Source organism: Macrosteles quadrilineatus, unplaced genomic scaffold (genome assembly GCF_028750875.1).
Source record: "Macrosteles quadrilineatus isolate MER2022 unplaced genomic scaffold, UCM_ALF_1.0 Scaffold_5__1_contigs__length_97177068, whole genome shotgun sequence".
Taxonomy (NCBI): Eukaryota; Metazoa; Arthropoda; class Insecta; order Hemiptera; family Cicadellidae; genus Macrosteles; species Macrosteles quadrilineatus.
In genome coordinates, this window is record NW_026542598.1 from 15841907 (window position 1) to 15868687 (window position 26781).

At 36.8% G+C, this 26781-nt stretch overlaps 1 protein-coding gene across 1 annotated transcript; it reads right to left on the reverse strand.

Moving 5' to 3' along the window:
- Positions 1-213: 213 nt before the first annotated feature.
- On the reverse strand, positions 214-7216 carry LOC128995052 (uncharacterized). Its single transcript, XM_054419928.1, has 4 exons — positions 7186-7216; positions 2287-2348; positions 1522-1937; positions 214-834 (listed from the first exon to the last, which is right to left on the reverse strand). The coding sequence occupies exons 1-4, from the start codon at positions 7201-7203 to the stop codon at positions 329-331; spliced, it is 1002 nt and encodes a 333-aa protein (XP_054275903.1). The 5' UTR covers positions 7204-7216; the 3' UTR covers positions 214-328.
- Positions 7217-26781: the final 19565 nt, after the last annotated feature.

Consider the following 26781-nt stretch of genomic DNA (forward strand, 5'->3'; position numbering starts at 1 on the left):
CAAAGGAATTAAATAAATCATACACAGTTTATAAACACACATGTATTCATCATTCACACTACGACATTCGTATTTACAAAATATTCACAGCTAACGAAAAACGATAACAACAAAAGAGAACAACAAAGATCAGTCGGTGCGTCTTATGCTAGGGGTAGCGAAGAGGGATGGGAGTTGTACTGTATGGCGAGGTTAGGTACGCTCATGAGACAAGACCATTCTATGTCTGGAGCGATGGCGATGATCGTGGTAGATGATATCGATGATGATGACGACGATGATATCGATGAAGGAAACAGAATGGTGATTTGTTTGATGACTTTGTGGATTATTTCTTCTTGTCGTCTTCCCATCCGTGGCCGCCGCCACCTCCTCCAAAACCACCACCGCCTCCGTATCCACCGCCTCCGTATCCACCGCCTCCATGGCCACCGCCTCCAAATCCACCACCGCCTCCATAACCTCCACCTCCGTGGCCGCCGCCGCCTCCATATCCACCGCCTCCATGACCACTGTCTCCACCGCCGTAGCTGTATCCACCAATGTCGTTGTGACCACCTCCGAATCCACCGCCTCCGCTGTAGCTATCACCGCCTCCATAGCTGTATCCACCGTCCCCGCCGCCTCCATGACCACCGCCACCTCCGCTGTAGCTGTCACCGCCTCCGTAGCTGTATCCACCTCCACCGCCTCCGCCTCCACCATGGTGGTCGTCGCCGCCTCCATAGCCGCTTCCTCCAAAGCCGCTTCCTCCAAAACTACTGCCGCCTCCGTACCCTCCGCCTCCGTGATGGTCATCTCCACCTCCAAAGCCGCCGCCAAATCCGCCACCTCCTGTAATAAAATTCAATAACGTTGTTGTAAAATATAACGTGTAACCAAAATAACTATTTCAGCTACAAGTAAATATAACAAAACATCTAATCAAAACAACTATAAAATTATATCAAAAATATTTCCATCCGATTCATGACTTTTGTATGAACACGAACCTCTAAGATTAAATGTAATAGGCGTTAAGAGATTGTCGAGAGTTGCGTTGAGTCTTTACACGAGAGAGTGTAAACAAGTGAACGATTATTTTCTCGAGGTGTGCCACTGCAATTTTTACTTTCCCTGAGATTGATAGAAAGGACCGAAACCATCAAACATCTTCATAGTTCGGCTGTGTAAAGTGTATACCATTTCTGTACTCAAATAGCTTTGCAAGTGAAATTTCAATAATTATGATTATCTAAAGCCTAAAACTTCTATAAGGATTAGAAGAGGATGTATATGTTTCAAAGCCCCAACTTGGTACTTACCAAATGATGAACAAATAACATTCAGATTCCAATACCGAAGGGAATATTGAGGAGTATTTTATTAACTTCAATGGAACCGGTGGAGGCTTGGTAATAATTGATTGTCATCTATTTTTTTTTATCGGCATGATAGTTTCTTATGTGGCCTTAACTATTAACAGTGTAAGATAACTAAGAAAACTACACAAAAAGTTTCTATTAGTTACTGTAAACAAACCTCCATATCCGCCGCCGCCGCCGCCATGGTGGTCGTCTCCGCCTCCAAATCCTCCGCCAAAACCGCCACCTCCACCGCCTCCGTAACCGCCACCACCGTGGCCGCCACCACCGCCTCCGCTGATGATCTTAATGATGGTAGGGGCACCACCTCCTCCTCCATGGCCACCGCCCCCGTATCCACCACCGCCGCCCCCGTATCCACCGCCGCCACCTCCATGGCCACCGCCGCCGTATCCGCCACCGCCGCCTCCAAAACCGCCGCCGAAGCCACCTCCGAAACCGCCACCGCCGCCATAGTCGTCGCCGTGGTCATCATGCTCCTCGTGATGTTTGTGCTCCTCCACGTGGACTATCTCCTTCTGTTCATGGTGTACCTCCTTGACGATCGTGGGGATGTGCACTCGAATGTGGACACTGAACAAAATTAATGAATTAATGCGGACTGAAATCACAAATATTAAACTATAATACATATAGAGTTGGGTTCCATAAATTTGGTTTATAATAAAGACAATTTTACTAAATCCAAGTTCAACTTCGTTGAGCTGGATGTCACTATTATTATTTTCTGTTAACTCATAATATTGTTGCCACCCAATTTAGACTAGTCAATAAAAATGCAACTACTCAATATTTTTGAGATAGTAGTAGGTTATGAACACAGTTTTAATCATGCTTGTGATTGTCTTAATCATGCAAAAAAGTAAAAAAAAGTATCAATAGAACAGGCATAAAATAAGAGTTTTTGCAAAAGAATACTTACTGTTCCTTGCCGAAAGTCGCTTCGCTGGTGACAAAAAACAGGGCTAACGCCGCACACGATAGCTGAAACAAAGTTTTATTTCTCAATCGATTGTCTAAAACATTTGAAATTTTCAAACTACCGTAGCAAAGAATATTCTTAAAGGATTTGAAAATTTCTGAAACCATTTAAGATTCTTTATATAGGTAATAGCTATGATTCAAATCACAAAATAATATTTTTTCGGACTTTAGTTTCGAACATTTGCAGAATAAACAAAGTCTTCTGACTATTTTACTACGAAGAGAGCAGCTAGTTTCATGAATGTAGTTCAGTTGAATGGGGAACCAAGGAACTGACTCATCATAGTAAATGCTTCGTCAGTTTTTCCTTCAGATATGAAGAGTAATCGTGACTCTCTAGTCCTACATCTTTTTGTAACTTCTTTCAATGGCTAATGTAGTCCTTTCTCTGTTTCAAATGGCTGCGTCTTAACAGCGCATCAAAATGAGTGTGTGATGTCAGTCAGGATATCTTCATTTTAAATTTCCAATTAGACACAATTAATTTTAAAATTACAAGGAAGGTAAAATTAGCTTAGGGATTAGATTAGACAAAATCATTTCCGTAGAGTGATCCCTATTTGGATATTATCGTCAATGCGTTATAGAAGCATGGCGACTTTGATTTAAGATCAAATTTCAGCTTTTGTCGCTAGTCACAAACTAAGCTCACCACTACCAAACTAGACCTTCAACTGTCAAAGCAGACCCATCATTACAACTATAACTAAGAGCAGACACACACTAAAGGTACCAGAACTTGAATATCGTCACCATCGCAATCTGTACTTTCTCCCTGGCCAAATGGAAGAGTCGAGTTTACTTTACACCGCGAAATCAATAACTCAGGCAAATATTGAAATGTAAATGTGGTGTGAAAGTGAATTCTCCGATGGAGGATGGAGAATGTAGTTAACTATCGATGTGTCCGGGAAATAACTGGTCACGATCAGCTGATTGCAGCCAAGGGTCACTTCCGGCTGACCACCTCCGTCTGTTTCGTAACACCTCAGCCTTTAATTTAACTGTTCGACTCTCCCTGGACGTCACGCAGGTCACATAACATTCGTGTTTTACGCAGCCAGTTATTAGTGCGGAGCTCATCAGGCCTTTCACAGCACGAAATTACGTAGTTTTACCAGTTATTTGCGTATCTAAATTAATAAATAGTAGGATTGATTGCATGCTACAATAATAGATTCTGCCTGTTATGTTTATATACAGCTGTTGAATACAGCTTCCTTTGTCATTACACGAAATTAATATATTTTTTGAAAACTTATTTGAATGATGTTTTTCTACAAATATCGTTCATCAAGGATCCTATTTTTTATATTTTATACGTGGTCAATGAACGAGTTCGTTAGTTTGTCTAAAAGATCATCTTTTGCAATTGTAGGTCATCCTCTGAATCTAAAAAACTTTATTCAGCATCGTGAAATAAATTAACGAATCCAACTGAGTGGAATGCTTGACAAAGATACTTTTGAGAAATTCCCAAGTAATCACTCCAAAGAGTTGATTGAACCACACCACGTAAGAGCAAGTCGCTTCGTCTCGCGATCTTGAACTTGTCTCGTCCTAGACTACTTTCACTTACTCCTAGAGCACCTTCGCCTCGGCGGTAATCTGGTGGTCTAGTTGAAGGTGAAACCAAGGTCTCCCCGCAGCCTTTCAAAGGGTAACCACAATTTCCAAGAAAGTAGAAGTATGAGTTCACGTGAGTAGGAAGTAAAAGTAGTCTTTTACCGGTCAAACGAGTTGTGCAACGGGATGATCCGAGGCACCGGGAGATTCCTTTCGGCAACAAACTTTCGACACTCGTATTACCGACACTCATAGCTACGAAACTCATAACTCCGACACCTATATCTCCTACACTCATAGCTACGAAACTCATAACTCCGACACTTATATCTCCTACACTTATAGCTACGATACTCATAACTCCGACACTTATATCTCCTACACTCATAGCTCCGATACTCATAACTCCGACACTTATATCTCCTACACTCATAGCTACGAAACTCAAAACTCCGACACTTATAACATCGATCCACTTTGTGTAACTCCAACATTAACAACTTCAACTTATAAAAATACAACACTCATAACTCTGACACTTGTAACTGCGACACTCATAGCTCCGAAACTCCAAATTCCGATACCGAGAACTCCGACACTTATAACATCGATCCTCTTAACTTTAATATGTGTAATTTTGACATTTATCACTCCAACATTAACAACTCCAACTCATATAAATCCAACATTCATAACTCCGACAATCATAGCTTCAACCCTCGTCACACTGCAATACCCATGACTCCTACCAACTCTAACCTGCACATCAAACTAGAATTGTCAAAACGATAGTGCCCCACTCATATAGTTGTGCGATCTTTAGAAAACAAGGAATTTTATCACTGAGATCGTAATTAATTGGTGCAATTATCTCAAAATCCTTTTTTTATTCGTTGGTTTGTTTATAGTTCACCAGGAAACGCATGTACGAAAATTATTTGTTGGTGAACAGACAATGTTGTGTAAGCTTATCGGGTTGTAAACTTTTTTTCATGATTTAGAAAATCTATGAAAAAAAATCACTAAACATTTGGGAATGCATAACCTTGAGAACCTATTCGAAAACAACGAAATAGCTATCCGTAGTCCTGTATCATGTGCAATCTTAAGCATACACAATAATTTCTAAACACAACTCCATAAAAAATAGGTCCATAATAACCTAACACATATTAGCTCCAAGTTACGACGAGGTGCTCTAAACGAAAATAACAATGCATGCAAAAAGTGTCCCTTTCACTCAAACCCCAACGTCACAATCGAATTTATCAATGGATTTACGATGTTTGATATTTCCGGAAGAGATTAGTGGAAAGTGTCAGAATTTAGATGATCTGTGTGATATACATCTACGTATTCTAATTATTTAGGTAGAAAGTGGAAGATTGTGCATCGCCGTCTCCGTTGCAGCAGCCTGCAGATTGCACTTTCTCTGCTCCAAGACGTATGGGTAAATCTCGTAACTAATAATTACGTTATAAATTAGTTTTATCGCACCAAGCACTCGGCTCGATATGATATAAGGGTTTTACAACGGAAAAAGTGGGTATTAACACCGTGTTTTGTCTATAACCGATATTTGTATCATGACGTTGTCACATAGGGTGTCATCCCAGGAGCTTTGTGGTGGTTTCGGGATAGTTGGGAAACCATATTGACGTTTTTTTCAGACGTCATATTGGTTCAGAGAGAAGAACAACTAACAATGAGAGAAATTTACTTAGTAAAAACTAGCTGTTGTACCCGTGCTTTGCAACGGGAAGAGAACACGAAATAGAAACATTTTGATCTTTACATCTGTTGATAAAATAGTTACACATAAGCCTTTTAAAAACAAAATTTTACCTTTATGGCCTTAATAGGATAGCTGTTGTCATAAATTTAAAAAAAATAATAGTACTGCACCCTGTTGGTAAACCTTGTTACTTTTTAATGCTATTCAATATCATAGAACCAACTTGTGTAGCCTAGTTGAAACAGCTGACAAAATTCTTTTATTCCTTTTAGATACGATTACTCATAAGGTTAACATGGGAAACTCCAGAGCCACTGGGGCGGAGCCCGAAAGGACTTTTAAGATAAGAATGCGTCTATTTGTTAATCGGGAATGTGAGCTATCATCATACCAAATTTCAGCCCAATCCGACCAGTATTTTTCGCGTTAACTTGTCACAAACATACATCCATCCATCCATACATCCAAACTTTCTCATTTATAATATTAGTAGGATTACAGACGACACAGAGTTTTAATTCAAGTCCCGTTTGAGTTCACGTTACTCGTACAAGTGACATCAGGAAATGAAACTGTATCCTTCTTTCTGTGGCTAGGGTGTAAATGTACTAGCTGGTACGTATGAGTGGATAACATTTTTTAGTTTATTTCAAATAACATCTATTGATTTTTTTTCATCATGAATGTGTTTAGCAATTAGCTGATTAGAAATAATTTATTTGTAGGTAAAAAAAGTTAAATGTTAAGAATAATTAAAGTAGTGTTTTAGCTGAACCATATAGGCCTATACATAGTTAAAATGTGTAGCAGAATAGTTGATAGTGTTATTCAACATCTAAAAATACAATCACAGTAAAGGTATATCCGATTTTGTCATGGTTTAGTCGTATTCCTTTTTATGTATTTTTTTAATCGACGCATAGCAAATGTTCATAAAACTCCAATTCATCTGTAAGTACAAAGAAATATAGGATCGCTCAAAATAGATCTTTTAGTGATTTAGATGACTTCAAATTAGCTAGAATATATTAGAATTTTGTTTGTTACTGAAACAGAAAAATAACATACCGGCAATTCACACCCTGAAACCAAATTACTGCCTTATCTATACCACGATTATTTAATTTATATGTAGAAATATAATTTTAATAAAAGTTTGCATATACTTTTCATTTAGTATTTGTCAAACCTAGTATGTGATTTCAAGGGAATTCACTATTTTATGTATCCTTTACATTTTATGTAATTATATTTTATAACTTTAAGTTTGTATGAAAACCTAAAAGTTGTATCATGAAGCTGTATGTATATTTGTGTGTATAGATAATAGGTTTAACTTAGATCGTCTATATTTTCAGCATTTAACAACATTAATTTTGTAAAAGTGTCCCAACCAACAATAAATTCGCCCCTCTAAAATCAGGATGAAACTGTAAACTAGCCGCTAACCCAGGTTTAAGTTCTCTACCAAATAATCGAGTGAGTTTTTAAAGTTGACAGCATTTCACTATATCCACTAGCGAGCACTGGACTTACCTGTAGAAGGGAGCCCATGCTGCGACGGGTCCTTGTTTGGGTCTGAGCAGAACTCTCGCGCCTGGTTTATATATATCTCTGCGCCGGCGTGAACCTGTCCCTGCCCCTGCCCCTGTCCTGTACTTGTACATGACCTACGCACCTACGCACGCGCACACACCAGCACGCGCTCAGAGGTAGGATATGATCCTATGAACTCCTTCCTAGTATTGTCCTTAGCATACGGTGATAACGTTGTATATATTTTTAATTTGAATGAAATATATGCAATAATATTCACGCGTAAAATGTATACTAGTATACAGTAAAACTTGAAGGGGACTTGGCCAATTTTCACGAGTGAGATGTTATTTTAATATTTTATATTTCTTGACTTCGTCTTGATATTGATTTCGAGCCAGCAAAACCAGGTTTTTTCGATCCCTCATTTTCGGCCCTAGGTACGAAGTATACTATTTCGTCATACTGCAGCAAAAACAAAAAGCTGTTTTTAATGCATGCGTTGCAGGTCAAAAGTAGCATTTTTACTCTCTAAAAAAATTTAAAGGCTTTTTTAGTCTCTAGGGAGTAAAAATCAGCTGTTGTTATTAGTTAGTTGTTGTCTTATTTAAGTAACTTATTGTTACTTACGATTGAATAATTTACTAAATAGCCGCTGGTTTTCATTAGAATATTAAATGGAAAACAATCTAGAATCATCGTCTAGAAGTAAATTTGAGAGGTAATCTTTAAATTAAAACTATTTCAGTTTTGTAATATACAGGGCGTTTATAAGAGAATCATCAGGTTTTAAAACATTTTATTGACGTTAATGTTAAACAAATACGGATATAAAATATATCAACATTAAGGAGAACTCATACATTTTGCATAGATACCCCTACAAGTGCTCAATGTGCCGTCCATTAGCCGTGGAGCAAGTTTCCAATATATGCTGTAAATTGTCCCATACACCGGCTACCATCGCAAGGTTGATTGATTCTACAGCATTGCGAATTCATCCATGGAGCTCTTGAAGTGTTTAAGGCATTGGCGGTACATAAACTTTGTCTTTTACATAGCCCCATGTAAATAAAATCACACACCGAAAGATCAGGGGATCTAGGGGGCCATTGAGAAGGGTAAAGTCATCATCGTTACATTTGCCAAATACTAGAAAAAATACCGGTATGGATCATAAACATAAGCAAATGACGTTGTTGGCCCGAATCCTATACTAATAGCATTGAACATATTATGTTTTGGCAGTTCATTTAAGCAATGTTAAATATTGTTTATTTTCGGGCCAAAAACGTCATTTGTTTATGTTTATGATCCATACCGGTATTTTTCTAGTAATAGTGGATTCTTTTATGTATTTTGTTCAAATAATGGTTCAATACTGCAATATGACGAAAAATACAGTTTAATTGCAGTATAAAATTTTATTCATTCGTTGATCCAATAAATTGTCTAAATATTTTAGCTTTTAACAACGAATATATGGTATGTTTCATTGCCATTGAAATTATAATATTTATAGGATACAAAATACAGTAATTGAGCTGTTCATTCTGATTAATTTGCCACCCACCATAATGTAACCTCGGGTTTCCTTTTTTACTCAATCTCCATATAGGTTCGACCCCCAGATAAAATTTTAACCCAATGCTTAATAGGTACGTCTATAAAACGTGTTTACTCCACATAGCAAAAATTAACATAGACCTCTTGGAAATTGCCTACTCAACCCGACTGCTACCCCCCAAAACCACTACCAAAACTGCTCACTTACTTACTAATTGCTTACTGCCGTTCTTCTCCTCCGCAGATTGGGGGAAGCGTCATCTTTTTCTTTTTCTCATTTTCTTGTTTTTCTGGTATTGTTGTAGAGTTTCTGATCTCTAGTGGCTTCTATTAAATATATGTTCATTCAGGAATTCGTTTAGGCTGTAGTAGAGGCGTTCGAGGAGACGGTTGTTCAGTAGGGTAGAGCATTTTCTTGTGTCTGTAATATTTTTAAGCCGATTTAGTTGTAGGTTGTTAAGTTCCATCCCTCTATATGTTGGGGTTCTTGCAGTTTTTTTCTAGTCTATGCTGTGGTAAATTTAAGTAATTTTTTTGTTCACATATCAAACTCGTAAATCCTTCGTAGTAAAAATAATATAAAAAATATAAAAATATAAATACAAAAATTAAAGAAATACATTGTGAAATAATTAGAACACACGAGTGTCAGTGGCTAGAGCAACTCAACTCCATACATCTTGAGGGCAACTATCGTGCAACTCGTTCTAACATTGTTGAGGAGTGACCAATGAGGATCTAGCAAGTACTCCCTCGCACGAAGGAATCCTGCCGAAGGAAAAACTGGGCCTGACCTTGATGGAAACCCTGCCTGAGAATGTAGACTAGGATCAGTCAGCCGTTAGTATCAACTTGGACGTGATCAACTTTGCTTTTTACTACTTCTGGTTTGTTTTTGCTCAGGATTAGTTTCCGCTGCATCGAGTGCAATGCTCTCTTCTACACGGGGTTGTTTTTGCTCCTGAAATACAGTTGCTGAACCTGGTCAGTTGTTATTTACACCAGTGATATCCTCACCGATGTTAACAAATTGGAATTTTTTATGGTAGCAAATCTTGCCAAGTATTAATCATTATTGTTGCATTACTCCAGCAGTCCCCTTGCTGGGCCTAACGATTGCCGTTTAGTGCAGCAGTTTTCTTGTGGAATCTAATAAAATGGCATTAATTGTATCAATATCCTAACTGAAATAATGACATTTTTTAAATGACGTGTTTCCTCAAATCCCAATAATGTCTATAAGAGACTACAATGTCACTCAGGCAGTGGGACGGTGATCTGTGACAATTACAGTACGTGCAGATCCTACAGAGAACTTTGATGGACACCTGTTTCTCTGTAACGATGTGTCGTGTTAAACGGTGTAGTAACTGCTCTTGAGTCGTTCTACAACTCATTCATTAGTAGTGTAGTTAGCTGGCTAGATGAGTGGTTAAATGCTCGCCTAACAATCAGAATGTCACCGGGTCGAACCATCGAACCTGAAAAAGTCAGTATAGTTAGGTTAATCAATGGTCCTGGATAAAATATCTTATCTTAGTCAATGGCAATGCTACTGCAAGGGTCGTCTCATTCTATTCAATTATACACTCTTGCATTCAAATTCAGATTAAAGTTCGTACACAAAGTAGTGATGTTACTGAAGTCATTAACTGTTTACGTAGACCATATTGTTGCAGTGTATTTATTCCTGAAGCCTACTGGTCCACTTTGAGTCAACTCATGAATATGAACAACGTCTTCTATTAAACTGTAAGGGTGTAATTGAGCTTTCTTACACCCTATTTGAGTTTTATCGGTTGGCAATCAAACCACGCCCACCAAACCACAAACTATAATATTGATGTAGAGTTGTCTGGTATGTCAGCATGTTTTACCTTCATTATTGCTAGAACTTAAAGAATGTTTCCAAATTTTAATAGTTACAGAAAAACAATACAGTACCTATAAAGAAAAACTTTATTCAAGCAACTTTCTTGCAACATATTCAAACCAAACTTCATGACCAAGCTAAGTTTCATATTGTTCAAATTGAACATCACACACCACGCCTACGAAATTCAAATTTGTTTTTATTTAAATGAAAAAACAATGCAGTAGGAATCGGTAAACGCCAAATGCATAAAACCTACGTAGTAAGTGACCAAATCTTAGTATTTTAATATCATGATTTATTTATAATAATTATTAACATGTATGCCTTAATTTGCTGTCACCAACAATACTACATTATTTTTAAAAATCCAACAAAGTAATTTTGAATCGTCCGCAACCAAGAGAAACCTACCTGGGAGTTTCCAATTTATGCAAATACCAGCAAAAACCAAACAGGAGATTAATTTCCTTTTCACTGATTTGCCTAACCTTGGCTAAAGCTACGTTATCTCCGTAGCTGAGGAAGGATGTATATGTAATTCAAAATCGGTTTGATGCTGAGCCGCTGTTGTCAAAACACTTCCTGCTGTTGATGGCTGATTCCTGATGCCCGCTGCTTGGTGTTGACTTTCTCTGTAATAACCCTACCTTGCTCAAGGGCGACTGACCGACCATTCTCAGAACACACGCATGCAATTGTCAACTTCCTTGTGAAGCATTGAAGCTCTTTGCACCAATATACTATACGTCCTCAATTTTTTTTTCATGTTTCAATATTATTTTGCCTTCCAGTATTCGCTCTTAATTTACTGATTTGACAGAGTCAACGAGTCTGTGATCCAAAAAAACTGAGTTGTAACATCATACGAGAAATTTGTTTCCGTAAAGTGTTTATCCATTTCATTATTAAAGAAAACACCTGCTTACGGTAATCCACATATTAACCTTAGCAAACTAGTTTCACGAACGTTCGATGGTACCACTCCGGCGAGATTAGTACCATCGTCTTGGACTCGAGTTTAAGTCACCGTCTACTGAAGACCACAGTAATTCTTGTCCAGAAAAGAACTTCACTGTTTAGAGAAGAAAAAGCTATACGGTGCACAATATTGCTTTGTATCAAGCTCTATTTTACTATATGAAAGTGTTGCATAGCCTATGAATTGTACATCATTTTATATGCGTGACCCCTTTGTGAAGGGTCGAGGTTTTCCAGCTCTTAATTGAAAGCAAGAGGCAACGATTAGGCTAATTTTACATTGCCCTTAATTTACATTCTTTTGCTCTCAATTAACTTTTGCACTTCATACGCTGTTGTTTCATGTGAATTTTTTTTAATTTTAACTACAAATTGATTAGATATACAGGGTGAATAAAGTCAAGACCCCCCCTTCTAATATTTTTCTAAGTAAATATACAGAGATGTCCTTTTGGTGGTCGTGCAATCTTAGAAGGATGTTTCGTGATTTTGAAAATTTTGAGTGTCCCCCCTGGTGGCAACTCGAATTTTTTTTAATGTAGTAATGTAGACCCCCTTTAAGTGACAACTCATTTTAAAGTGTTTTTGTTTCCAAACACTTTAAAATGAGGTGTCACTTGAAGGGGATTTACATTTAACAATTATAATGTTGCCCCCAAAATCCCTCCTTTTCGGGGAACACTCAACAATTTCAAAATCATAAAATGAAACTTCCTGTCAATTATACATAAACACCCAAAGGATCATCCTGTAATATTTACTTAGGAACAAATTAGAAGGGAGGGGAAATTACTTTTTTACACACGAAAATTAATGTAAGAATAGACGTCATTAAACTTTTGATGGGCTGCCATATAGTTAGAGAAAAGATAGCGAACTCTGGTTTCCACCTTTCTTTGAATTTATATAAACACATCATTTTGAGGTGTCACTTGAAGGAGGGTGTAATTCTAAAAATTTTGGGTTGCCCCCGAAATTCCCCATTTTCAGGGGACACTCAAAATTTTCAAAATCATAAAATTAAACTTATTGCTAAGATTGCACGACCACCAAAAGGATATCTCTGTATATTTACTTATAAAAATATTAGATGGGGGTTATTGGCTTTTTATTCACCCTGTATACGATAAGTGCTATAAAATATAAATAAACGTAACTTAGTTTATTTACATTTGTTTGGTTGATTAATGAATTACTCGCATCAGTATGACGGTTCACTTGTTCTAAAATTCACATGCTCCACTTCTTCCAAACGAGGTCAACTTCGACTCAGACATAAAATGTAGTGTTCCTGTTTTTCGCACAGTTTCACATAAGATCTTAAGAGTCTTCCGTAGTGGAAGCCATGTTGGATTTCTTCCCCATAAGAACAATGTTAACTTTGGGTCCAAATATCTCATCAGCAAATTGTCATATAATTATGGATAAGGAGTTAAATTTAAGGAATTGCGGTCCTCTAGAGATTGACGTTTTTTATTTCACAATTTTTAATTTTTATAATGAATAATTGATTATTAATTAGCTTAATTTTAAGCTAATTATTGAAAGGAAATGAAAATGGATTTTCGAAATTCAAAAACCTCAGTCACGAGTCTATTATGTTAAAAATACAAATTATAAATTTCAAAGCTATATCATAACAAATAATGCCGTTACGTGTCCCCAATGATGTAATGTTCTAACATTGTTCTTATGGGGAAGAAATCCAACATGGCTTCCACTACGGAAGACTCTTAAGCACGCCCAGAACTTTCGGTACAGCAGTGTCAATTATATACACCATTTTTTACTGATTATGGTGGATATATTTTTTCAAGTGGATTCTAATCTGATCACTACCTAGTCTTGATTGTCTGTAAATTACCATTTTATCAGCACCACACGGTAAAGCTGCGTATAGAGGATCAGTTACTTTACTTTTCTATGAAAAATTGCTCAGCCTTCTCCAATTCCTTGGATTGTGAATAGAAATAAGTGCTATTTATTTTGCTCCACACATTACACACTTCTAGCCTGTTCCTCACCCGATACAGCTCAAACTTTAACTTCACCGATGTTATAGCCGATACCTTCTGGTTGTGTAGGATCACCAGACATACCATTGTCTTCTACATACCGTACAGAAGAGACGTAACTAGGTGGTAATCACTACTTCCGTGGTTCTGCCATTTCCACTTCCGATCGTCACGACCTTCAAGTGCTGGTCGCATATCACTATCAATATCACGCACGATCCCCGTCCTTTCATCACTTTCACACAAGCCGCCGCCGCTGTGCGCTCCTGAAGGTCGTCCATGGTTGATACACAAGCTGGTCATGCAACATAGTAGCTTGTCAAATTGTGATGATATTGGTTTACTTGGATGCGAAATAATTTTTGAAACAAGAGCTTAATTAGAGGATATAATCTGCAAAAGTGTTTACCTGTAACACTAATTTGCCAACCGTTATCTTATCGACGAGGTGAACTGCCGCTTGAATCAGCAGTTTTGGCAACTACATATTGGGATAGATTAGGTTGTGACTATTACACCTTCATTTGCATAGTGGAATATTTTAATGGTGGCACCCCTCTTCTTGACCTATTACGACAATGTGAAGATAGCTTTCTAGATATGCGTGTGTAGCCTAATTGCCACTTGTGCTATACTCAACGTAGTTGACGAGTCCACCTCACTCTGCGGTGTACTGACTGCTGATTGGCCTGTGGTTACGGCAGTCTGTAATGAACATCCAGGACTATTCCTGATTACAACCGTACTTCCTGGAGCTGATATGTCGAGATATTACGATGATCCTCCCACGCCCCCCACGCCCCTCTGCTGGTTGTCCGGGAATTAATCGTGTGTGCTTGGGAACTCAAACGCTTCCGTGGCGTATGCTTGAGAATCTGAACAAATGCCTCTTAACGAACGGAGCAACAGATGATTATGTTATGTTAAACACGATCTGCTTGTATACTACAAGTACGCATAGCCGAACTAGCAATGGCTTACGTGTGTATTAGCTGTGATGTGCTAAGTAAGACCTCGTGGAATACCATATTGATAAGATTGGATGCCGATTTTTTAAAAGAAAAAAATGTAATAGGAGCTATTTGTGGCAGAACAGTGATGCTTCTATGAAGAATGATTTATTAATGGACTCCTGAAAGTATTCAATTTTCAGGAAAGAAATTTTGATAAGGTGTTTCAGTTTGAAAAGAAAATATTTTTAGTCCTAACCTAACCATGTTTGGATAGTATTCTTTTGTACACGGTTGAAGAGCTTTGAGCAAATAAAAAAATAATAACATTTTTGCCAAATTGGTTCAATGTTATCTATATCTATATATTAATACGCAAACAGTTATATTTTCATAGTTATAACTCGATAACGGCAGTACGGATTCTAACGTTTGATGTACGAAAGTACCCAAATTTAGGATAGTAAATGTTAAAGAGAAGCAAAATGTGACGTTAAAATGCTCCTAGGTTCACGACTGCTGATCCAAACCCGACGAATCATTATGGTTCTAAATAAAGGGTGCGCCAAAAAGAAATGACGGTTTCTGTTTTGTAATAAGTCAGCTGTTATACTAGCTAGAGACCTCATTGTTGTAGTGAACGATTGCTTATGTTATGCCATTTTTAGGTTATGTTTGGTAAAACATCACGTCGTCAAAAGAAAGTTACTGTCTAGTGTGGTGTGGCACTGTTTGGAGTCATCGGACCATATGTTTTTGAGGACGAAAGTGGGAACACCCCCCTGTCACTGTAAACTCGGAACGCTATTTGGAAATACTGAGGGGGTTTTTGGTTCCACAACTGCGGATGTTATGAGGGATAGACATGACTAACACGTGGTTTCATCAGGATGGCGCAACTTGTCATACAGCCAATTATTCAATGTCAGTTTTGCGTGAACTCTTTGCCGGCAAAGTGATCTCTTGGTTTGGTGATGTGCTGTGGTCACCTCGATCCCCAGACTTAATTTTGTGTGACTGTTGGCTCTGGGGATACTTAAAAAGCAAAATGTTTGTTTCGAAATGTCAAACCATCCCTGAACTCAAGCAGTGTATCAGGGAAGAGATTGATTCTATTCATCAGGTGAAGGTGACTGCAAATAAGCAAAAAAAAATGGGAAGCCTGTGTTTATGAGAAGTTGATATGACCTGAGTGATATAATTTTTCATAAATGAAAATGGCATAGTAGTGTGTACAATATAACGTTATTTAATACATAAAATTGTAGTTTGTTCTTGAGTTATTTAGTATTAAAAACCATCAGGTTATTTTGGCGCACCCTTTAGAATACTTTCTCAGAGGGATTTTTATTTTCCAGTCTACTGTAATTCTGCGGTATGTAACAAGAGCCTCTCTCCTCCTTGGCAATCAACTGGCTATTCATGTTTAAGGAAACACATATTGCATGGTCAAAAGAAGTATGGTGATCCAGAGTTTTCACAATTCAATCAAATAAGTCTGTCAAGCTCACTTACCAGGGTCCTTTTACAAATCCAAAGACGACATTTATTTTTGTGTTAAGCTGCACTCAACTATTTACAATGTGTCTACATAAGGGACGAACTGGGCGAGGGTGTGACCCCCTGGAGTTCGATCCACAGAAGACTTCCTGTTTGTATATTCCCACCACGCGGCGATGCCAGCCGCATGTTCTAGGTCGAGGTTACCCCTTACTTTTACTTTCTCTTATGTAACACCGGCCACCGCCGCTTTTGTCTTCGTCCACTTTTTACCTCTATTGTCGACCGTTTAGTGGTTGCTGACCCATAACATCTCTTGATCGATTCACTCTGAACCATATTAATTACCCGTTTGTCTTCCACGCCTTAAAAGAAAAAACATGCCAAGAATTTGTAAAGGGCATTATCGGTGCAGTAATATTTTTGCTAGCTAATGCAATAAGGTTGATGGTGATTTAACTTTTGGATGTCAACACTTTATAGATTAAATAAAGCTCTACCAAATATTCTTTTAAAACTGTCTCCTCTTAGTTGAGGTTATATTTTCTTGACTGTTGCAAAAGAGCCCCTATTGGAAAATAGCCACACGTTAGGAGATATTTTCAAAATGTCATAACCTTTAAAAGAAAACCATGCGTATTTATGTTGCAGTAGCCTACTTATTCTAGCATATGTTTTAAACAATTTATTTGTCACTATCCAATTGGTCAACTGCACTTAAGGTAAAGTGTTATACAAAATTAGTAATGGTAGAGCCTTTGGAATTTGGAATAATAAATTATGACGTAGCATATAAGGATTCCTTATTCAGGCTTCGAGGTTTGTACCTTTACAATTCTTTACATCTGCTGGAATAAGCTATAAGCATATTAGAATATAGATTTACACAAATAAAAAATCTTAAGGATTCTGTTACAATACAAGTGTATTAATAATGAGCATTTTATTACAATAATAATTGAAGTTTGATGATTCAAATGAACAAATACCGGGTCGCCATCTTGGGTTTAGCTCAGTAGAATAGACCAATGAGTTTATAAATTAATACAATAATTCAATTACAAATATTCTCTGGGAGGGAACACGGCTGACTCAAAATATTAATACTCAATAACATATATTCCAATTATTAAAAATGGGAATAATTATATGATACTAGCTGCTGTACCTGCGCTTCGCAACGGGAAGGAATGTCTGTTTCATAATCATTGAACTAGATTTAGAATAAATAATCCATCATAAAGTTTAAGATTAAATAATCCTTCCACATAAATATATTTAATTTCTTTGGATCAACTGTATGAAATTGTGAAATGAGGATTTGGCAGTTATGGTTGTTTACATCACAATGCAACAACACAAAGGTAAACACTGTGAATTTTCTCATGCTTCCATGGAGAACAATTAGGCTAATATTTACTTTTGAAAACCTCACCTCAAAACTTTGAACATCTAAGGGGCGTAGCCCGAGAGGAACTCAGGGAAGTGAATATGCCTATGACATTTCTAAATATGTGGACAATCTTTGTGCTTAATTTTGGCTTTATTGGTTAGTGAATTTATTCGTGACAGTAAATACATAAATATCATACAGACAGACACCACCTTGCACCACCTCAATTTTATAATAGTATAGATTGCACTAAGGCTAGGATAGGCTAAATAGTCCAACAATGAATTGAATAGGATTCGAGTACTTTTGCAACCAATATTTTTTTAAAGTCGTTTCTGATTGAGCTAGTATGTTCGAAAATCATCTAATAATATAAATGTTCAAATGTCGAAAGCTGAATGTCCAAAGCTATTCGATGTGTTACCATACATCGAATAGCTTTGGAAGATATAACTGGTTATATCCGTACAATATAAATATTCTGGATTCGTTTCTCCTCATGAATACAGTCATAGTTCACACTTCATGAGGGGGACCAAATAAAGCAGTTACCGCAAATGAGCCTTTGTTCTCTGGGAACATTTAATTTTCACCTCCATCGCGGCAAACCGCTAAATTAAACTTAAACTAAACTAACTAAACTAAATTAAACTTAAATTAAACTCTCACTCTCCATAGAACATCGGTCGGTTGAATTTGTCTTGCGGGTTCGATTCCAAACATCGATGTTCAGAACTAATTGCATCGGTTACCGTTTCCTTTACAAATTCATGGTCATAATATTGAAACTTTATTATTCAATTTCTTCAACTATGTTCTCTGGAACCGTTTCGAAAGTCAATATTTAGTCAGCGTCGGAAGAAATCACTCTGGGCCTCATGTGTCCACTGGGAAATTATGAATCGCCCCAATAAGACGTGAAAGATCAGTTCTTTTTGCACACCTGAACCTTAACGAAATATTACAGGGTACGCAAATTATTGCAACAAACACGTCAACAATTATTGTAAACACCTCTTTAGTATTTTGTGTTTCTGGCGACACTACCTAAATTAATCATACATTGAGTTCAATTAATTGATCGTCCAGTGTTTTACTATGTGGTCGCAGTTTTCCAGAGGTTAAATCATTCAAGTTAAACTTTTTTAACAGTGTAACTTCCTATGATTTCAATGGAAATGAAATTCGATGTTTTTCAAAGCTACAAGCCTGATCACTCGAAACTAAACGAACTGTGCGCCAATCAATCCTAGAGACGTATCGCCTGATAGGTTTTCACCGCCCTTTCATACAGTTGCAAATCATTCGATCAAAAGTGAAACTGCTGTTGATCACTGCCGGATTCAAATGAGACATTCGTTCCACTAGACGCTAGTACTCGGTTCAAAATCTTTATTGCACTGAGTATCTCCATCTTTGTCGCACTCGTTGCAGTTAAGCACCCTCCGCTCTCTCCGTCTTTGTCTGTGTCGCTGTTTCCGGGGTTGGTTTGCATTATGTATGATGGCTGATGGCACCGGTTTGACCGTACTCCCACTTTCCACCATTTCACATTCGCCCGACACCCGAGACCTGGACCCTCGCCAGGCCGTGAACCATTCATGACGTCCATCGCTCCCAGAGTCATCATTAGGAGTACTAAAACCCTAGCCTAGGTTGTGCGGTTGGTCGGGTAAATGGTTTTGGCGGTTGGAGAAATGTAAATGGGCAATAAAGGTGGGAAAATCATTTGAGGAGAAACCCGTCATGAGCGGTAGGTACAGTGGCCTCGAGTTTTGAAGTAGTTTTGTATGAGCATGCAGAGATTCACGTTTTGACACAATCTAGAGTAAACGTTTTGTTTTCTTTCGAGTGACATTTTTTATCACATATGCTTGACAGTTCTGAGGCACATTAAAAGACATTACTGTAGACAAAATATAGGCCCATACGATTTTAAACTGTCGAATATCACGTCCTATCACTAAAAGAAATTGGCAATGTTAAATATTGCGTGTTATTATTTCTAGGCGCTTAAGAAATCTTCATTCGTCTCTTTGACTTCTTCAGTTCTTCGGCATGAATGTTTTTTTAGAACACCAGTGAATTAAATTGTTGCCCCTTGCACTCTGGATATTAGAACGGAAACGGAATGGATCATAAATATGAAAAATTACGTCAGTAGCCCTAAAATAAGCATGTTTGTATTATTTTTTAATTGGAAATGTCAAAGAACGTCCAAACCATCTGTTACGGTTACTAGTGTATGAATCGGGTCGGTGACATCATTTGTTTGTGGTACATACCACGAATACTAGAAAAGACCTAATGTTTCTTTTATAATACGCGTGGTTACCATCAAAAAAGGAAATCAGTCATGTTTCTAATTCATTCCACGTTATAGGTTGGCTTAAGAATTGTAATCAAAAAACTGTTGGATCTTTGCATTTTCTTCCAACAGTAAATTCTACTTTTTCTTACATTCCCAATGAATATACAATTTCAAAGTTTCAACCTTAACTCCATCCCTCCATGATTGGTAACACCTACGAAACATTCCGTGACTAATGGAATTATTGGACGCGTCCGTGAATCCTGTCTTGAGCGGCTCCAGTTTTTGTCTCCCACTCAACTGCTGCGGGAAATTGTCTAATAACATGTTTATCTCAAATAACTTTCTACGTGTTGAGTCTCCGACAGTTTAATGGCCGTAGGTTTTTGCTCGCATTCATTCGGTTTACGCAAAGGTCGCTGTGGCTGCTGCATGTTTCTCCTCTTACCGAGCCACTTCCTTCCTTCTGTTTCTGTTACAGCTGCAGATACGGTCAAGTTCACTGCTAATGTCACTTTCTTCCGCCAGGGGCGTGGCGGTCGCTGTGGAGGCGTCGCTGTCGTTAGTTCATGTTCACGACCAGAGACTACAGAGTAAATTGAGATAAGTGACGATTGCATTCAACTGAAAACAACGATAATGTACACCGATAATCAGGCTTCAGGTTTACAAGTCCTTAGATCTTTAGAATGAAAATGTTTTATTTCAATAAAGCCGATGAAGTGATGTTTTGTGTCTATGTCTAAATAAGATCCAATCTCAATAACATAAAATGTTTATAGATATACAAGTTTGGTTTTTTTATGACAGTTCAAATTATTTTTCCTATCAGATGGAAGGAATTTTCATGATGTTGTACAGGGTTCTTACTAATCTATATATTTAATACACAGTTGTAACACTGTTTTCTCAGTTATTACTGGACCGATCTACAAGATGTATGTCTCAAATTAAAGGATGTAATGCGTAGATTTGCCGAACTTCCTTAGAATTTACGTTTTTTCTAAGGGCTAAGCACTATAGACCTTCAAAGGTCGAGTCAATACAATTCTTATTGAAGATTATAATACACAGGTTATAAATGATTTGTCAGCTGTTTAATGTTTGCCAGACATTTGTTATTATTTTTATAACCTCACTTTCGGTATCTATATAATTAATACGCTACATGAAACTTTGTCGGTTGAACTCCTCCGTCATTTCTTAACCGATTTTATCCATTGACATCTCATTGGAAAAAGCGTGTCGCGTAGATTTGCAAACTGGCCTTACATTTTTGACAAAGTCCCTTGGGTTCAGCCCCAGTGGCTTTGAAAGTTCCCATGTTATCCTTATGAAGAACATAATTGTTTACGTTTTGATCAGCTGTATAATTTAATTGATGTTATTTATTTTTCGATTCAATGAAACACATTGGGTAAATTTATTTACTATTTGAGTTTTTGTAAACATAACCCCCAAAACGAAAACGAACCGTGTTAGTATGGTTGTATCTTGAATTTTTGTATTTATCGTTGCTTTGTGTCGCTATGACGGATCGTGTTAGCATGATTGTAACTTAAATTTGTGTATTTATCGTTGTTTTGTGTAGCTATAATTTATTTATGTGTTGTTTTTTTTTTTCTTTTAAATGCCTCCAACGCGACGACAACGAAACATAGACAGGAGGCGTACACGTCAGCACCTGACCCTGGACAATCTCAACTATTAGGTTACGAATGCGAGCTAACACTACCCCTAAAAGACTTTTCGTTCTCAATTGACCCTCTATCAATGACATGTGTTGCCTGTACAGCGAGGCATTTTGAGAAGGAGAAAACCAGCCGGAATGCTTTAGGTTTATCAATAACGAAGATAACCAGGTAATCAGGGTCTGAGTTACACAATGGTAATATTTGAGTTGACTCTTTTTAAACTCATTGTAAATATGACTGTTATTGGTTTTGAAATAACCCCTGTAATACTTTGCAATTGCTCGAATTCGAGCAACATGTACACTAGTGTAATTATTAATCTAGAAGTTCCTGTTAAAAACAGACACGATTTCGATCAAGGAAAAGTGTATTTTTTGTTAACTTATTATACCAAAATGTGTTATTTAAACAATATTTGTAGCCTATGTTGTGGTGTAAATTTTGTATTTTCGTATACTGTATTAGTTTTCCTGCGAACTGATTTGAAGGAAAGTGCTAATTGATTTTAGGTTTGAGTATGGAACATGAAATAATACCCAAAGTAGGGGACGAAAACTGTTTATTCCGATCAATATAATTTATTCCCTACGGCCACCAGGACAATCATAGTGAAATCCGCTTGCAGGTTGTGTAGAAAATTGCTTATGTGTGGGAAACATACAAACATTTTATCATAGGTGATCAATATTACTCAAGGTAAGTGTTTGGCGTTAAGCAGTACCAAACTTTACCTTCTGGAGATGGCAATTACGAATACGTGTAACTACAATATAAATTTGTATTTTCGAAATATGTGTTACTTTTCATGCAAAATGATCCAAAGGAAAGTGGTAATTGAGTTTGAGTTAGGGAATGGATGGAACGTGAAATAATACCGAAAGTAGGGGACGGAAACTGTTTGTTCCGATCAAAATCATTTATCCCACCAGAACAATCATGGGGAAATCCACTTGCAAGTTGTGCAGATAATTGCTAATGAGTGGGAAACATACAAACATTTTATAGTAGGTGATGATGAATCTTACTTAAAAGATCAGTGTTTGACGTTCAGTAGTACCAATCTTTACCTTCTCGAGATGGCGAGTATTCTGGATATGTAGAACTACAATTTATCAGTGAACTATACCCTAATTATTTTTTCCAGTAGGTACACAGGGAAGTTGCTTGAGAAACTGTGACTTACGATTTCGGTTCTGGCAAAAAAGTGTGTGATTTGATGTTTAAAGGCAAATTTGACTCGGGTCATTACAGTGTTATACAACTTTATCATAATCCCCAGGGTGTGAAAAGTACAAAAAGAAAAAGAAAAGGTGGAAACTGTGCGTAAAGAGACAACCAGAACGAAAAAAACGTGGAGACCCATGGAACTAAAAAGTAAATAACAGTGATGGTGTTAAATGTGCTCTGGAAGTTCCTAAAAAAACACCAACTCTTTTGAATTGGGGTCGTTAGATTGGATTTGTTACTACTGCAAATCTATGAATTTAGAGTCAGAACAGACTAACAGGGACACGACACAAGTATTTTCTCCTTATGTTGTCACAAGGGGAAGGTAAAATTAGCTCCTTATCGACATTCTGAGTTCATAGAAAATCTTATCAACATGGACTACATAGGCTATAAATAAAGTAAAAGAAACAAAAAAAACTATTTGAATAAATATAAGATCTTACAACTCTGCATTTGCAATGGTGAGTTTATAAGTCTCACTTAGATGAATAATCATTCTGGTAGTATAGGCCTATATAATTTTAAGATCCGGGGCTCCGTTTACCATCGGATTCGTTAATACCCTCTAACATTGAACCAAAGTATGCCCAACTTTATATACGAGTATAGCCTGTACGACGTATACGCAGCTGTTACTCACAGAATGGGTCAAAGATCCGTGAAATGCGGCCAACTGCTGATGCGTAATTTAAATTACTATCTTTATTCCGCACAACGAATGTAATGAACAAGAAAACAACGAATGTAGGAATATACATTAACAAATTATCTCCATAGCATAAGTAGTGTATTAGGTTGTCAGCATTGTGCAGTTCATATACCATTTATTTTTTAAATGTAACTCGAATTAAATTAAAACATTCATTCTACGAGGCGAAGAATCAACTGCGATTTGTAGCGCCCCAGCAGTAAGTAAGTAAGTATTTGGTTAAACTAATATATTGGTTTGATTAACATAAATAGTTTATACAGGCCCAACTATCCGTTCTACTTCATATAAAAAAAGCAGTCCCTAAATAAAATACAAAGATAAACAGTATTTGTTAATTATTATGTCTTTTATTTTATCTATTTTTTTTTTCAATTTCTAATATTATTATTTCCTGAAAGCGGAAATCTCTCACGCACGAGTAGTAGCCTATGTGAGAGGCATTTCATAATTAATGACTATGTTAGTATATTATTTTATTTATTTATGTCATTGCATAGCTATGAAATTTTTACTGGCAAAGCGTAACAATGTATTTACTTACTGAAATAAACATTATTTTGATTTTATTTGATTTGATTTGACAATATTCCCGTGGCGGAGCAAGGGCGCCTAACTAGTAACTATTATAAAAGTGAAAGTTTGTGTGTTTGTTTGTTTGTTTGTGTGTTTGAAGGTCAATCACGCATAAACCACTGGATGGATTGGGCTGATATTTGGCTGATGATAGCTCACATTCCCGATTAACATATAGGCATATTCTTATCTCAAAAATCCCTTCGGGCTCCACCCCAGTGGCTCTGTAGTTCCCCAGGTTAACCTTATGAGTATTCATATTTAAAGGGAATTAAAGAATTTAGTCAGCTGTTTCAACTAAAAAAGTTGGTTCTATGATATACAATACCCCCGCCGCAGCAAACCTGCAGACTAAGCGAATTTCCATTTGCCTGATTGGATTTACACTAAAATGTCTCCTTAAAAATATCACATTTATTCCCTATTTAAATAGAATCAGTTTAACACATACTTAGGTTTGCTGCAACAGGGAGGGTAAAAGTGTTTTTTATGTAAAATGTTAATAGTTAGTAAGAAATAAAAACATTTTCAAAATTTGGGCAAAATATGTTAATAAACAAGCAAACTACAACAGTTTACTTATTCTCCATAAGAATAACATGGGAATTTTAAATTAACAATTTTTTGGAATTTTCTCCGTAACCATTAGGCGCATTATAACGCTTCAATATACTAAATTATTTGTTTTTTAAGCTCTACAAAATAGTTTGGAAAGAAATTGCAAAACTTTATGTTTTTTGGGTCAAAAATTGGAAAAACCCATTTTTACCCCATAAAAGCCCCCATAAACCCCCGTTCCCATGGTCCGATCATGCTGGTTCGCGAACTCGTTCGAATAAACGTAGGTTTACACGTTTGTACCAAATTTCATCAAAATCGGATCATTTTTGCTCGAGTTATCGCGCTAACGGACACATGTATATATATATATATATATATATATATATATATATATATATATATATATATATATGTATATGAATTTGAACGAATGGTGTTTTTGGCCTCTAGGGACCTCAAAACGAAAAAACAAATCGGTCCTGGGTCCAGGTCTTATCATGAGTACTACGGTAATAGCTTATTCCCTATATGGGAAATTCGCTAAAAGCATTAAAAAGTTACAAGATTTACCAACAGGGTGCAGAACTATATTTTTTTTTTGCATTTATGTAAACAGCTAATTTGAACTAAGCAGCAACCAACAACTGTGATACGCAATGAGAACTGTCAAAGTAGGATTGTTTACAGTTATGACTATGTTTTAATGTCATGAATAATTTGTGATTTTTTAAATTTGTAATACTTTATTATTGTTTAGGTGAAGAGGTAGAACATAATGGCTATGGTAGATGTGTAATACCATAGTATACCGTCAATTTAAAGAAGCAAATTTTATCAAACTTTGTCCTCCCCCATTGCAAACGCAAAGCTTGAGTATAACTGCAATAAGCAATTTAAACTTATATGCCAACCCCGTACGAAGGACGGGTACTCTGCTAGTTATTTTATAAATCTGATAAATCTGATTTTAATCTGATTTTAATCTGATTTTAATCTGATAAATCTGATTTTAATCTGATTATTTATAAAATTAACAAAGTGATAAATGAACCCTGGTTTTGGTGATTTTTTTCACTTATTCATTCGCTTTTGGGACCTAATTTTCAATTATAAGTGACAACTGACCAAACAATTATGAAATATTCGCCCGAGTAGTTGTATAGTAAGTGTACGAGTAACGCTGAAACATATACTAATCATCTTATAAAAGCTCAAAATATTCCAATTTGATCTTAACGTTTTCCATCAACAATAGTATATTTCATCTCTAGGGCGTAAGCTCTTTTCATCCCGAGCTCAAGTTTCAAGGTTGAGGAAAATTAGCGAGGGTTGAAAAGACACTTTTTGTCCGTGTGGGGAACGTCATATTACATTATTTAACAAACTAAGTTAGAAAACAAATATACTTTTCATGTAAATATAAACTCTCAACACAACTTCCAGGTTGTTTTCAATTATGCCAATGCAAATAAGCAGCTGTTCAATAAGTTTTTGGATAATTTCGTCTATTACGATTGTATCACTGTACATTATACATGATTATACTATCGATATGTCGAACCACGATTACTATTCGTGTGTCGAACTATTGACAATATTGCAACGACTAGCTACAGCTGATTAAATCAATCGGTTAGTAATTTCGATACATGCGATTGCTTACAATCGCAGTTTGATTAGTTTACAACAGCCGAGTTTTACTCCCTAGGGAGATTAATGAAACTGAGGTATCTTGGTCTCATTAGTGATGTTGGTTCTACACGGGGTTTCTCTGATCGACCTGAAACGTGTCAGAACATGTATCTCCATGAATCTCGTCAACTACTTTCGCTCCGTCTGGATGCAATATTTAAACATCAACTAGTTTCAAGTGTCACTTGAGTTTATGTTGAGGTAGTGATAAATATATGTAGATTTCTATTCAAGGAGCAACCCAGCAACCCTCCGGTAATCTTCCGGGCACAGTGAATAGAGCGACAACCAAGTACTCTTCTCCATCTTACTCTCCAACTTATGAATCTTGTTAATTTAAGAAGAGAACATTTTTGAGTTATAATAATTTCATGTGATTTCAACTAGCAATGTAACAATTACGCCAGACAATACGAAACTTCCATTGTATTGCAGTTGAGAGGCTCATTCAACGTTGTCCTTGACTGAGTAAAACCAACTGAAACTGGTTTATAAAGACACCATATTAATCAACTTTGTAAGGATAGGAAGTCATTGTGATTCTG

Coding starts and splice junctions, on each gene's coding strand:
- LOC128995052 (XM_054419928.1), bottom strand. Junction 1,938..2,286: donor GCGACTTTCGGCAAGGAACA/GTAAGTATTCTT, acceptor AATTTTGTTCAG/TGTCCACATTCGAGTGCACA. Junction 835..1,521: donor CGGCGGCGGCGGATATGGAG/GTTTGTTTACAG, acceptor ATTTTATTACAG/GAGGTGGCGGATTTGGCGGC.